The 14,519-nt window shown below is 38.8% G+C and overlaps 1 protein-coding gene across 1 annotated transcript in view; it reads left to right on the top strand.

Moving 5' to 3' along the window:
- The window catches only part of ADCY1 (adenylate cyclase 1), a 139,488-nt gene that overhangs the window by 65,992 nt on the left and 58,977 nt on the right, over positions 1-14,519 (top strand). Inside the window, exon 4 of the mRNA XM_058832517.1 lies at positions 9,963-10,074. Within this exon, the coding sequence (XP_058688500.1) occupies positions 9,963-10,074 (112 nt within the window). The remainder of the gene's footprint in view (positions 1-9,962; positions 10,075-14,519) is intronic.

The raw sequence follows: 14,519 nt of genomic DNA, 5'->3' as shown, positions 1-14,519 counted from the left end.
ACTTTATCAATTTAAACAGTTTTTATAGAGTTCTGCAGTGCTGAAAGGTTGCTCTCATCCAGGCTGTGCATTGGGGAGATCGCTCCCCATGCCTCTCGCTGTTCCTCACGGGGTCTCTGCCAACACCATGTGAGCTTTGCCGGCCACCAGCTCCACTGAGCACTTTTCTTTATGTGAAGTGCGGGAAACAAGGAAAGCTGCTGCTGCTGCTGCTTTTGTCCTTCTGTCTGCAGCACCGCTGGCTAAAAGCAGCTAAACAAACAAAGTTCATTGTGAGCCATTGCCAAAGCAGCCACGGGCATCCGCTGCTGTCCCGGTCATGCCAATGTTTCAGACCCAGTCTGCTCTCAGACCAGGCCACCAGTGGCTACTTTTGGCCTCTGGCCACTTCTGGCCTCGGGGCTGCTCCCAGTGCCAATAGAGCCTCCAGCTGGCATGGCCCAGCTGTGCCGCTGGAAAAAGGACCTGTGGGCTCTGCCAGGAAGGGGCCCAGCCCCACTGGGAAGGGGCCCCAGCTGCCCACTGGGATGAGGCCTGGTGAACTCCCCAGTGAGGGGCTCAGCAGCCCGCTCACCACCCCTCAGGGGCAGAAAATCTCGTCTGGGCCACATGGGCACACAGCTACCTCTGCAAAAGCCATGAGCCAAGAGAGCGATTTCCCACGTGATTGTTTTTCAAATGTGAATCTCACAGAGGCAGTGCCATCTTCTAATGGTTTAATAGGTTGTCAATTCTCAGAGCTAGCCAGCTATTGGTTTTAGCTAGGCACAGAGGAGGCTCTTAGCAGCTTCTCTCAGAAAAATCATTTCCATGAGTGGCTTCTTCCCTCCTCACCAAATGTCAGTGCAAAATTTGACAGTAAAAAATACAGCCTCCCTTTGTTTATTAACAAATTAAAAAAACTGTTTTTTAACAGTCCTCTTTAATTGTAGAGAACACTTTTTTGAAGTGAGTCATACATAAATTTATTAATAAACTTCCCTTATGTTTGACCTTTGAGGCAAAAAGGGTCCTACAAGTTCCTTTCTGAAGCAACATATGCCATATGTCATTAAAGCACTTAAAATGTAAGTTGTACTTTAATTAAACAAGGGCCTCAAATGAAGATAAAAAACAGAGCATACAACCCCTCCTTATTTTGCAGAGTACTTGTTTATACAAGTGGCTCTATTGAAAACAGCAGGACTATTCAAGTGCACAAAGCACATGAACGAGTACTGTTAAAAGTGAACATTTACTACCTACAAGCTGTCAAATCTCTTGTGTAACTTGGCAGGATTTCTTCTTCTGAATGCCCCATAGAGTGACATAGAAAAGAGTTGCTCTGTCAATACTCACACTTGGGAAGCAGCTTTAATCTCTTAAACCAAGCCACAGGCTTTCTGCTCTCAGTTCTAGCAGGTGCAGCTGCTTCCTGCTGTGGTGCAGGACGGCTGCAGTCACTGCATAGGTGCTGGCTATGCCTGCCTGCAGGGATCACGGGGGGATAAAACAGGAATACAGAAGGTCCTGGAGTGATAACTCTGGGCTTGTTAACACAGAAAGGTTTCAGATTGTCAAGGCGTATGAGATAATGTTGCATGTAACTTGTATGCCAGTGCTGAGCCAGCAGGTCTCTGTGACAGAGAAATGTCTATTAATACTGTTTCCTTTCCTCAACTTGTTCACTATACTGCTGCTTGGCTTTTGTTCTAAATTTATATACCAGAACAAGTTAGAAATAGCTGTTGGTGTTTTGAACCAAATAGTCCAGGTAGCTTTAAAAAAAAGTCTTTAGGAAACTTCCATTAAACATTTGAATAATGAAATCATAGAATGGTTTGAGTAGGACAGAGCCTTTAAAGATCATCTAATCTAAGTCTCTGCGTCTGAATCACATTCATCTTTCACTGCATAAGTTTTCTCAAAAGCCTGACCAGCCCAAGCTTGAGTATTTCCAGAGATAAGGTATCCACAGCTTCTCTGTGAAATCTCTTCCACCCTCATAGTGAAGAATTTCTTCCTTGCATCTAATCTAAATCTACCCAGTTTTAGTTTAAAACCATTCCCACTTGTCCTATCAGTAGAGGCCCTGATAAGAAGTGCATCTCCAGCTCTGTTGGAGACCCCCTTTAGGCTCTGGAAGGCTGCTAGCTGGAGCTCTTTCTTCTCCAGGCTGAACGACCACACTCTAACAAAGTCCATGTCTTTCCTGTGCTGAAAATCCAGGTGGGGTCTCATGAGAGGAACAGAATCCTGTTGGCCACATTTCCTTTTATGTGTAACAGGATACATTTGGCTTTTTGGGCCACAAGCATACAGCACTGACACATGTCCAATATTTCATCCATCAATACCCACAAGCCCTCTTCTACAGTGCTGGTCTTAATCTATTTATGCCTCAATTTGTATCCATGTTTGGATTGCCCCAACCCAGGTGCAGGGCCTTGCCCATGGCCTTGTTGAACTTCATGGGGCTCACACAGGCCCACACCTCTAGCCCATCCAGGTGCCTTTGGATGGCATCCCTGCCCTCCTGTGTTGTCAACCACACCACATAACTAGGTGTCATTCACAAACTTGCAGATGGTGCACTAACTCCCTGTCTGTGTCATTAGTAAATAAGAAGTGAAATGAACAGTCAAAACAAAAACACTGCATTTCAGTGCTTACAAATCTGCATTTACACGTTATCTATCTGTCATGGGGTGGCACGACACTATCATATATGTTCTGTTGCAGTAGTCTGTGGGGAATGCAGTCGTACAAAATTTATGTCAATTTTAGTTCAGTTTATGTTTTAGTTTTATATGTGTTTTCTGTGTTTAGCAGGAGCCCTTCATAAGTAACTGTAGCTGGAATCCCTTGTAGCACTTTACTTAAAAGAATTGTCTCTACAATATTTTTTTTTTAAAGTTACATTTTCAGAAATACACATTCATTTCATTAAGAAAGAAGGAAGTATCTTAAGACCAGAGGGACAGGCACACTGCAACAAGAAATTATATATAGAAAACTAAAGTTCTGAAGAAATTTATTTGTAATATTGTTGATTTTTTTGCAGTTGCATAATCCCAGTCTTCAGATTATGCATATATCAAAATGTTTGGGTTATGATTATTTTAAGATCATTTTGTTTTATTGATAAGTAAAGCAAGCTATTTGTGTATAAAATATTTTTAATGAAAAAAAATGTGTTGCTATCTGTCAAAAATAAACTAATTTTCCTATAAAATGTAGAAAGTGATTATGCAAAACAGGCCATGTTTTTAGCAGGAAGTATTTAAGCTAAACTCTAGGTATAAATTAAAATTTGATTTAAAAAATTATAACTAAATACTATTACACAAATAAAACCTAAAAACTCAAGTAGTTTTTCACTTATTTTACTAGATGAGAGTAAAAGCAGTAAGACTGGAGAGTAAACTTTCATCCTTGCTGTGGTTGTGCAGAGGAAGAAAGGCAATACTAATCCATGTGTAGCTGCATCAACAAGTGGTTATTGTGGCTATTACCTATAATAATAGCAGAAGGTGTTAGAGAAGTAATGGAGATTTTAAGTCACAGAAAGAGTAACCATTCTACCTTGAGGGAGAAAACCAGTGAAAAAAGTGTGCCTTGCATCATCTCAAATAAAGCAATCAGAAGGAAATATTTCTAACTAGTCTTGCTCTGCTGCTCTCTTGCACTTCAGTAGCATACAGAACATGTTCTCTCAGTTTTTGTAAGCAAGCAGGCAGCAATAGGAGCAAGCAAGTCTCTAACCCAAGACTGCACTGCTCCTGAAACATGATGGCATCACACAGGCTTTAAAGTCAAGTGTACAGCAGAAGTTTGAGAAAGTTCTGCTCAACAACTGATTATTTTTCCACCTGGGATATAATTAGAATATTAATGTGCTGTTGCACTTTATGATTGCTGACAACTTGTCTGTCTAAAAAACCAAAGTGATCTCAGTTTTTACCAGATTAACTAAACTTTTTAATCCTGTGAATTTACTGATAAAATCATGGTATGATTGGTAAATCATGGTTTTGCTTACTCAGACCACAGGACTCAGTTTGCCAGGCGTGGTTTAATAGGGGATGATGGGGTTCATCTGACAAAGAGAAAAACCATCTTGGGTCAGGGATTTGCCAGACTAGTGCAGGAAGCTTTAAATTAGATTATTCAGGGAGGGGGGCACCTATCCCTCCCAGTCCTGACATTCAGGTGTCAGCACCTCTAATGGATGCCTGGAGCAGTGTGAAGGCATTCCATATACTCCATCCAGTGATCTGGGTACTGGCTCAGATGCCTCTACGCAAATTCACGTAGTATGGCAAAAAAACAAGAGGAACTATAGACGTATGTCCACAGGCCAGGGTGGATGTGATACCATGGGCATCATGGAGATGTGGTGGGGATGGCTTCTGTGACTAGAGCTTTTAAATGAAAGGCTTTAGGCTTTTTAGGAAGGACAGGCAAGGAACATGAGATGGGGATGTAGCTCCTGTGCCAATAACCAGCTGGAGTGTATGGAACTCTGACTGAGGAAGGAAGAATGAGGATCCAGCCAAGAGCTTGTAGGTGAAGAGTAGGGGGAGGACAGGGAAAGGGGATGTTATAGTGGGGGTCTGCTACAGGCCACCCAGTCAAGAGGATGGTGTGGATGAAGCCCTCTATAGGCAGACTCATGCTCTCCAGCCCTGGTCCTCATAGGAGGTTTCAACCACGCTGATATCTGTTGGAAGGAGAGCACAGCAGGACATAATCCCCGAGGTTCCTCACTTTGTTAACAACAATTTCTGTACACAAGCAATTGAGGAACCAACAAGAAGGTGCCATACTGGACCGTGTACTCACCAAGAGGGAGGAGCTGGTAGGGAATGCAGTATCAATGCAGCCTTGGCTGCAATGATCACAAAACAGGGGGTTTCAAGAACCTCAGGGCAGTGAAGAGGGTACTCAGAAAGCTCACTTCCCTGGCAGACTTTGGCCTCTTCAAGGACTTCTCAGTACAGAACCATGGGGTAGAGCCCTGGATGGCAGAGAGGCCCAAGAATGCTGGCTGAATTTCAAGTATCACCTCTACCAAGCTCAGGAACAATGCATCCAACAAGGGGGAAATCAGGCAAAAATGCTAGGAGGCCATCATGGATGGGTAAGGAGCTGCTGAGCAACACCAGAACAAAAAAAAAGAAGCTTTCAGGAAGCTGAAATGAGAACAGGTGGCCTGGGAAGGAAACAGGGGAATTGTACAGGAAGTTAGGGACAAGGTTAGGGAAGCCAGGGCCCTGATAGAATTGAGTCCGGCTGTGGATATTGAGGATAACAGAAAGGGCTTCTATAGATATGTTGGAAGCAAAAGAAATACTAGGTATCCCTAGTTATCATTTGGACTCTCTCTAATAGGAAATAGGAAACATGGCTACCCTGGACAAAAAGGCTGAGGTTCTCAACAACTTCTACACCTCAATCTTTAACAGCAAGTGCTCCAGCCATGCTGCCCTGGTCAAAAAAGAAAAATGCAGGGCTGACAGAATGATCACCTTGAGCCCACTGCAGGGGAGGATCGGGCCCAAGACCATCTAAGGAGCCTGAATGTGCACAAGTCCATGGGATCTGAGTAAATGAATCTGTGAGCTTTGAGGGAACTGGCAGATGAAGTTGCTAAGTCACTATCATATTTGAAAAGTCATGGCAGTGAGGTAAAGTCCCTACAGACTGGAAATAGGGAACTAACCCTCATTTTTAGAAAAGGGAAAGCAGAAAATCTGGAGAACTACAGTCTAGTCAGTCTCATCTCTGTGCCATGCAAGATCGTGGAGCATTGCTGAGCCCCTGGGCAATGAAGCAGCACTGCAATAGCTACTCAGCCTTCCTAAGAGACACATTCACATTGCTTGTAGGGAAGGACAGTGCTTGAATCATGTGCGAGATATGCTGCTGAGCAGGCAGAAGTAACATGTGTCCTTTGTTTCCAATTTCTTTCCACTTTCATTTCTCTTCTTTCGTTAATAGTTGTAGTTTAAAGGAGATTGGAGGGTTTTGGGGGTTTTTTTTGTTTCTCACCAAAGTGCCCAATGGCATTATTAATTCTGTGGAATAAAATAATCAATTGTGTGTAATTAAAAAAGAGACAGTTACATCCTTCAGTGATCATTTAGAGAAACAATTGTTAATTGGTAGCTTCTCACTTCTTGTTTCTATATATGCCAACATTTTTAAAAATAAAATTACTTGGCAATCATTATAAAGTGTTCATTTGTATACCATACCATTATGAGGAGTCTTTCATGCATAAATAATGTAGCCCTAGTTTGCTCCAGTTTAATCCTCTCCAAGGATGTGAACCTCCATAGCAATTACAGGTTGATTTACTGTGAAGCAAGACTACTCTGCTCTTGAATGAGTGTATCTGCAGGAGTGATTAATGTGCTTTAATGCTGATGTCACTCCTGTACCTACTTTGTTTTAACTTTTATGAATATTTTAGACATGGCTTAAATTTAAAGGTTTCAGTACTTTTGTATCAATAATATATCCAAAACAGACGAAACGGAATTTCAGTGCCGATGTGGGGACTTGAACTTTGAGAATATTTGAATATATTTGGCCCTGGAAACAGTTCAGGTTTATGATGGGAATTCTGACAGCATATATCTTATAATTTCTCTCTTTAGTACCATTATAATTTCACGGCCTTAACAAGAACTCAGATCTCTTTTCTGTTCTCATTCCCTGTGACTGACTCTGCTATCTCCTCATAAAGGCCTACTTGTCCTTTACTTTCCAAAAACTTGAGCAGAACATAAGAGGGAAAAAAGTTTATTGCAACTTGGTTGGGTAATTTGACTCCACATCACAGACTAAGATGCTGCTCTAATTTCTTTTAGATGTTGTACAATGAGAGTACATGTTGATGCTGCCCAAGAATACTTGTAGTACTTGTATGGGAAGAGGCTATAGATGGACACAGATGGGTGAAGAAGTAGAAAAGATAATATTGGTCAGTTCACCAGCTAAAATAAAATGAACCAGCTGTTGAGTTTCAATGCTATGTTTTAGAATAGTAGAGCTGTGTGTGTGCATGTGTGGGGGGGTCACTCTCCTCAGCATTGCCATCATCGAAGCAGCAGGCTTGCAGTGCCAGTTGCACTTTGGCTATGGAAATGCCCTGCTCCTCCACTGGCTGTTTCCTACCATTGTCACTGCAAAGCCAGGTTTGGTCACTGGCATTTCAGCCTACGTTCAAACAAAGTGCAGCAGTTACTGTGATTGCAACATTTCATGGTGGTAAAATAGAGGAGATTTTTCATTACTAAAAGGCAGAACTTCTACTCACAGCATTTCTCCATCTGTGCCATGTCCAGACATGAGAGTTAGACTTTGCATATTTTAAGAATATTGTATTAAAAGACTTTGGAATTTTGTAAAAAAAAGGAAGTGTAACAATAATCATATTACCTAACTTATTCCATTAGCTTTAAAATGTATGCATGTAGTTAACTGCAGTATTAAAAACTTCATAAGCATAACAGAACATCAGTCTCTCAGCATATAATAATTACATATTTTACCTAGATTTTCAATGGCATTTTCAGTTCTGTATTGTGGGTGCTTTTATGGACTTCACATTTTTGTACAGTTACCAGTGTTTTTAATCAAGTGCTGAGGAATAATTATTCTTTAAATGTTTAAAGGATTAGCAAGAATCTCATACTGACCTACTAAGGTACCCATCTTCTTAACTGAATGATTATGCAGGAACCTGTTTCCTATTTTCTATGATTCACTAATAGAGAGGTTTTGATGTATGCATACATGCCAGTATTATAATGGTTGCTCTGTTAACTGTCAAGACATATTTTTCACAAACACAGAACATCTCTGGTTTCTGTGTATACAGATGTTCCTCATTGCTAAAGACCTAGGTAAAAAGATAACATTGTTATTACCCTAAAGGCCTAACCCACTCCCCACCCCATGGTGTTTTTTGTCGCAAGTGGGCATTGATAGTGCTGCTGTAAATATGACTGCTACTGTATGTGCAGCTAGACAGTGAAAAAAAAAAAGTGCACTGCCATATTTAAAACAGAAATAGAAAAATAAAACCAATCAAAATGTAAAATATGTAGAATATATGAGATGTAAATGGCAGAGAGGCTCTCAGAAGCTATTATTATGAAGTGACATCCACACTTCCCCTCCATATTGATAGTATTGACTTAAAACTAGGAAACTATATGACAAACTGGATTGCAACAATTGTAATTGTTGTATTTTTCCCTCTGTGTCTTTTTAAACCGTATAAGTTCTGATGTGAATTTAGGTCATAAAGAAAAACATCCTTAAACCAAAATGTATGAAAGACACTGATATACATTTAAGTGCTTTTGAAAATCTTCAAGGAATTTAGGAAACTTGAATTTCCAGAAAGACCAATCTAGGGCCATCAAACAACAAGGATGTCAATAAAGAATTAAGAGATTAAGTAGATCTTTCAGGGTAAATATGCAGGTCACTTTGCTGGTGTTATTGAACTCTGTTAATGCATTTTACTTGAACCATAACCTGACTGGTTCATTTTTATGATAGCAGAGATGTGAATCAGTAAAATTAACTAAACGCTAACTTTTTTTTTATTGTAGGAAGCCTTTTTGTTATGTTTAAACAGCACGGGAATATAATAACTATTTTTTTCCTTGAGAGAGGGCCATCTTGAGCAATGTTTTCATAATGCATGCTCCAAGGAGTACTGAGTGGAGACACTGCCCCAAAGATTGACATGACAATGTAGAGGCTTTGTTTGTAGACCAAAGTGATTGAACTTTGGATGAGCTGGTTTTGAGCTGGGATATGCTATTTATCTGCTGTGGTGGACAAGGGATTTAAACAACTGGATTAAATGAAGTTATAGAAGCAGGGTCTGAGTCAGGAGCTGCATTTACCATTTTTTGTAACATATTAGGAGCATTGAGACTTGCTTATGAAGGATGAAAAACAGTAGACTTGTTAGACCTGCCTTTCTAGCATTGCTTTTTTATCTAAAGAGTGAAGCTTTGTTGAGGTGAATGGGAGTACATAATGTTTAATTCAATTTACACTTAGCAACCTAAGTTATACACTATGTCAAGTATTCCTAGGCTATATGTCTTGGGATGGTTTATTAGTGCTTTCATAAATTAGTTGACATTTCTAGTCTGGATCTTGGAGAAAAATGCAGTGTGTTCCTGCAGCTGATTCTGTGCTTCTACCAACAGAAGGAATCTAATGAGTTGAAAGGATCACAGCACCATACTCTTCAGTTTTGTGATTTACACAAGAATTTTTATTCTCTCAGACACAATGGTACCTGCACTTATTTCAATTATCTCCCTTGATCAACACTGACTAGCAGGGATTGTTAAAGCAGATTAAACTGGTGGACATTAAAACCTTGATAATACTGATGAAAGCTGGACACTTACCTGAGGTAGGCAGCACAGTGAAGAGAGTACTGGCTTGACATTGCAGATTTAGCTCCTCACAGGGAGCTACAGTAAGACCACATCACAGAGCTTCTGTACTTAAATTATTAACCCCTCTCCTTCAGTACATAGTAAACCTCATGCAAGGTTTATCTGTTTGGCTGTGGAACTCTATCAGTACAAAACTGCCTCTGAAGCCAATTTAGCTGAGGAGGTCCTTGCTGCAAAGAGAATGAATTGTTCACTATGCTCCTACAGTGCTCATATGAATGAGGTGCTTTGCCTCATCTCCCAGGTACGTTTGTAGCCATTGAAAGTGTCTGAGAGTTCTCTACAACAGCTCACAGCACGAGACTGATGCCTATTTTTCTGAATCTTTTCCATTTTTTTTACAACTAGCACTTTATTGATAATATTTCAGGACTTAATGGAGTTAGTGCTTTGGGTCACATTTGTGCTATGAAAGAGAGTAACAAGAATGTGAAGATATGTTCTCTGCTGATTTATCTGTGTCTCTTTCTTTCTTTACAGTATTTTGTTTGCAGACATTGTGGGGTTCACTAGTTTGGCATCACAGTGCACTGCCCAAGAGTTGGTGAAGCTGCTGAATGAGCTTTTTGGAAAATTTGATGAATTAGCTACAGTAAGTACAACCCTGATATTTCAATTTAATATACATTTCCTTCTGAAAAATAATGCATGAGTTACACATGTTAGAAATCTGTAATAGACTGATGTAGCCCCACATGTCATGAATTTCTAAAGCTTAAGTCTTTTATTCTAGAGGAAAAACAATATTTTTAAATTGTTTAGGAAAGAAGCCTAAGTACCATTTTAAAATATACTTTTCTTCCCCCTTCATGCAGTCCATCAGTATTCTTCATTGGTTTTGTTTGTACAAAATAGAGAAAACTTTTCAATATTTACATTTTTATCTTTCATTGAAAAAAGATTCAGAACAATGGAAAATATGAATATTGACAGTCTGGTATAAAATTTTCTGTGATAATAGGAAGCTAGAGAGTAAAATTCATTCCTCAGAGAGAACACTCCTTAAAACAGAAATGATGGTAGCTTTTCAGAGGGAGGTTATTGTAGGCAAAATAGGATCCATATCATCATTGGTACCTATGTTTTTGGTGTTGCACTTATATTGTACTAGATTCCCCAAGGAAGAGAAAATGACAGAAATGTTCCTTGCCTATAACTCCAAGCAGCCGTATTTGACAAGAACCATTTGATGGGAAATGAGAGGAATTGCTGTGCCAGAAAAAGTCACACATCTTGTTTCAAATTACATTTAACAAGATGCTGAAAATGTGTTTTCCCCCTGAACAAAGCAGAACTTCATAAAATCTATCTTATTTGCCAGCAGTCCTTAAAACCTTCATTGCTGAGAAGGAACTCTTCCACATAAATTATGCTCCTTTACTGTCTAGCTATTTTGTTTTCAGACTCTGCGCAAAAAGCCTTAGTTTTTCTATTCAGCCTGAAAGGATTCTTTTTCAAATTAAAAAATAAAAATAAAAAACAATAAAAATAATAATAATAATAAAAAAACCAAAACCAAAAAAACCCAAAAACAATAACCAAAAAAGACATCTTACGGTTTCTTTCAGCTATGTGAGGAATATTTGCTACTTAGGGGTACTTCTAGTTCAGACTGTGCTTCACTGAGGTGTGATAAAGGACAGATGTACAAACTTTCCTTAGTGCCTTGTGATGTGATTCAGGGAGACTTGTAGCTGTGTCTTCTGCTGAGAATTACAGTTTTGCAGAAGAATTCTGATCTCTTGGTTAAAGCAGCTTCTAGGTATTCATTATTAGGTCAAAACAGAGGACAGGGCTGATTTTAAAACTGTGCTGTGCTTGAGTATTCAGAATGATTAAGGAGGAAATTGCAGAGACTTTAAAGAGTATTAACAGTGATAGTTAGGATCCCTGTGTTTAGTAAAGTGCAAATCTGTGAGTGTTCCTGCTGTGTGCTGCTGTTTCTCGGGAAGCAATGTCAACTGGAAGGTGCAGTTTATGACTACTATTCTTGAAACAATTGCCCTGTCTTAAAAATATAATGCTTTAAAAGAATCCCTGTCACCACTGTAGAAAGTGTAATAAGTATAAGGCAGCATGTATTTACTGGGAGCCTCAAGCTGAATCTTGGCATTTGGGCATATTGACACATTGTAGAAATAATGAGTCTTTGCTTTTTGACAGTACAGTTCTGCTAAAATTTGTCCTTCTCACATTTAGAAGCTGGTTTTTGCTTTTTATATCAGTTATTTCTCTCTTTCCATATGTTCTGTCTTTAGACGATTTTTGTTTTGTGGGTTTTTGGTGGTTTGTTTTTTTTTTTTGGTTTTTTTGGTAAGGCACAAAGTTTTACTCTCTGAAATGCTACAACGTTTTTTTTTAAATAAAAAAGCTTCAGCTATAGTTACAACTCATGACAGGGAATTCTGAAAGTGAGCCTTAAATTTCAATATAAAGTCATTCAATTCCTTTGAAAATGTACTTCAGCCTTCAGTTAGTAGAGAGGGGGAAAAAAAAATCCTGATCTTACTACTCCCTCCTAAAAATAATTGGTACTTTTATCATGTTCTTTCATGTCTATTCATCTCTAGAGGAAGTATGTTTTTTAAAAACTTACCTTGCACAAGTTATTTTACCTTGCAAATCACCGAGTCTTTGAGAAGAGTGCTAGGGAAGAGTTGATCAGAATACAGTACTTAAAATCATAAAATATATTGAGCTGGCAGGAACCCATAGAGATCATCAAATCAAAAGCCCTGCTCCTTGCAGTACTACTAAAACTAAACTATATGACAAAGAGCATTTTTCAGATGCTCCCTGAAAATGTTGGCATGATTTACATTTCATTTTTCACAGTATTACAATTTGGTTTCTTCAAGGAACAGTCCTCAGTAATCATACAGGATTTTGCAGTCTCCTCAGTAACTTTTGAGCCCTAAGGCCAGCTTCAATCACTTTGAAGGAATGTGAGTTTCAAAAATATAAACAAAAAGAGTGTCATTATTAGTATCCTTGCAGGAGTGTGACTTCATCCTAGACAGACATCAGAGAATCCACACACGAATGCCTCAGGGTTCATTTGTATGTCTGGTTACTAGTTTTGTAATGTCACTGCCTTTAGGCACCCTGATACGAGTATTTTGGGTAAGTTTCTCCATGCAAGGATTCCCTTGGGACACAACAATTACAAGCCACCTTCCTGAACACAGAGTTGGTGAAGTTTCTCATAAGGTCCATGAATAGTTCAACTCAAAAGGATTCATTTCTACTGCATTTTATCTGCTGCTCAGACTTAGTTTACTTAGTTCTGGCTGCTATTATGAAGTTCTTTGGTTTCCTTCCATTAAACAAGAGTAGCTTTGTGCAGTCCTAAGATTTGGCCCTGCTGACAGACATTCTGCATTACATCAGTAGATGCTCCAATAAATGCTTCAAGCAACTGATCTTTGAATGAGGTCTTCAGATGTCTTGCAATCAACCTTTGATACTACAGCTGGCTTTCACTTTGTCGCTCTTCAGCTTATTTGTAAGAGTGACAGATTTTAATGCGATATAATCATTTGCATTATGCTGTCATGGTCAAAGTTCTATTATGTTTTGAGGCAGTTTAGGCATGTCCCAAATATTTTAATTGTAATATGTCATCTTAATAGAAAAGAGGAGGCAGTTCTACAGCATCCTGAATTTTAATGAAACAGGTTTGATTTTTAGAAAAGTTTCTATTTTCTCTAATTGCTTTTTTCTTTGGTAGATATTTTTTACTCACACACTTCATGCATCTAAGCTACATGCAGAATTAATTATTTGTCTCTAGAGATTCAGATATTTCCCTTTCAGCATCCATCTTTCTGCATCTTGGGCTTCTAAGACTTTTCATTTACAAGCTGACAAGGATGAAATAATTTTAGGTGCTTTTCAAAGGACATCTCTAGGAGAGGGTTTTGATATTCTGAATTAAAGTTCTTATTTCTTCATGCCACTTTTGGTATCTCATCTATTAGGTAGACTGGTATACACCATCTCCTTGTTCCTTCCACTTACAGTTATGTATACCTCCAGGCTTTGTCAGGCTGAGTCTATTTTTATTTTTTTCCATTTTAATTTAGTATCCTTCCCTGATTGCCTTCTTAGCATTTAACAGTTTTTACTTTGCATATTTCAACATTACTGAAGTGTCTCTTTCCGCCAGTTCAAGCTCAAAGATACTGAACTGAAAAACATTGTTTCTGAGCCTTAGGCAAAGAATCAGTAGATAATATTTTTAATCAGCTTGTGTGTTTCTTAACTGTGTCAAGAACAGTCAGTTCTTTGCTGAGCATTGAACTAGATTTTCCTAGAAGTAATCACTCTAAAAAATTGTTTATATTGCATCTATAGAATGCTTTTAATTTATATTAAGATAATTATGATGTATTTTTAAAATAAAAAATTAACAAAGTTTTGTGGACTGTTTAAGATGGGAAAATTGGTGCTGGAAAGCTTAAGTATGAGCTTAGAGCATGTAACCCTTCTTTGTGAAAATTGCTGTGCACTGAGGGGCAGGATATTTAAAAAAGCTAATTTTAAGGAGACTTGTCTCCTCAGTTCCCCTGGAAAGTCAGCACAGACACAGGATCCCACTGAGGCAGATCACCACATAAGTTTAAATCCAGTTCTGAACAGCCATCCAGAGGCATCTCCTGGAGAGACCTAAGGAAGTAAACTATCTTAAATGAAAGTGGTCTTAATCAGTATGCTTGTAACTCTATAGGATCAGGGAATAAAGATGTGTGCATACACTGAAGCTGAAGTAAGTGTCTGGGGACAGTTTTATAGGGAAAAAGTTAACATTACACACTCTAAGTACTGTAGGAACATATAAATGGGCAAGTACCCCAGAGAGTAGGTCTATTTTAGGTATATATTTTATTTTAGGTATATGCATTTATAGTATATTTTAGGTAAGAGGATACTGTGCTTGGTATGCTAATTCTTTGTCACAATTCTTGTCATAATTAGTATGCTTGTAGTAAATTTCCAAATGGTTCCTGAGTTTATATACTGCAAATCTGAAGTCTG

This window comes from Poecile atricapillus, chromosome 2 (genome assembly GCF_030490865.1).
Source record: "Poecile atricapillus isolate bPoeAtr1 chromosome 2, bPoeAtr1.hap1, whole genome shotgun sequence".
NCBI lineage: Eukaryota > Metazoa > Chordata > Aves > Passeriformes > Paridae > Poecile > Poecile atricapillus.
Note: the sequence above shows the minus strand (reverse complement) of the source record. Positions and strands in the feature narration are given on the sequence as shown.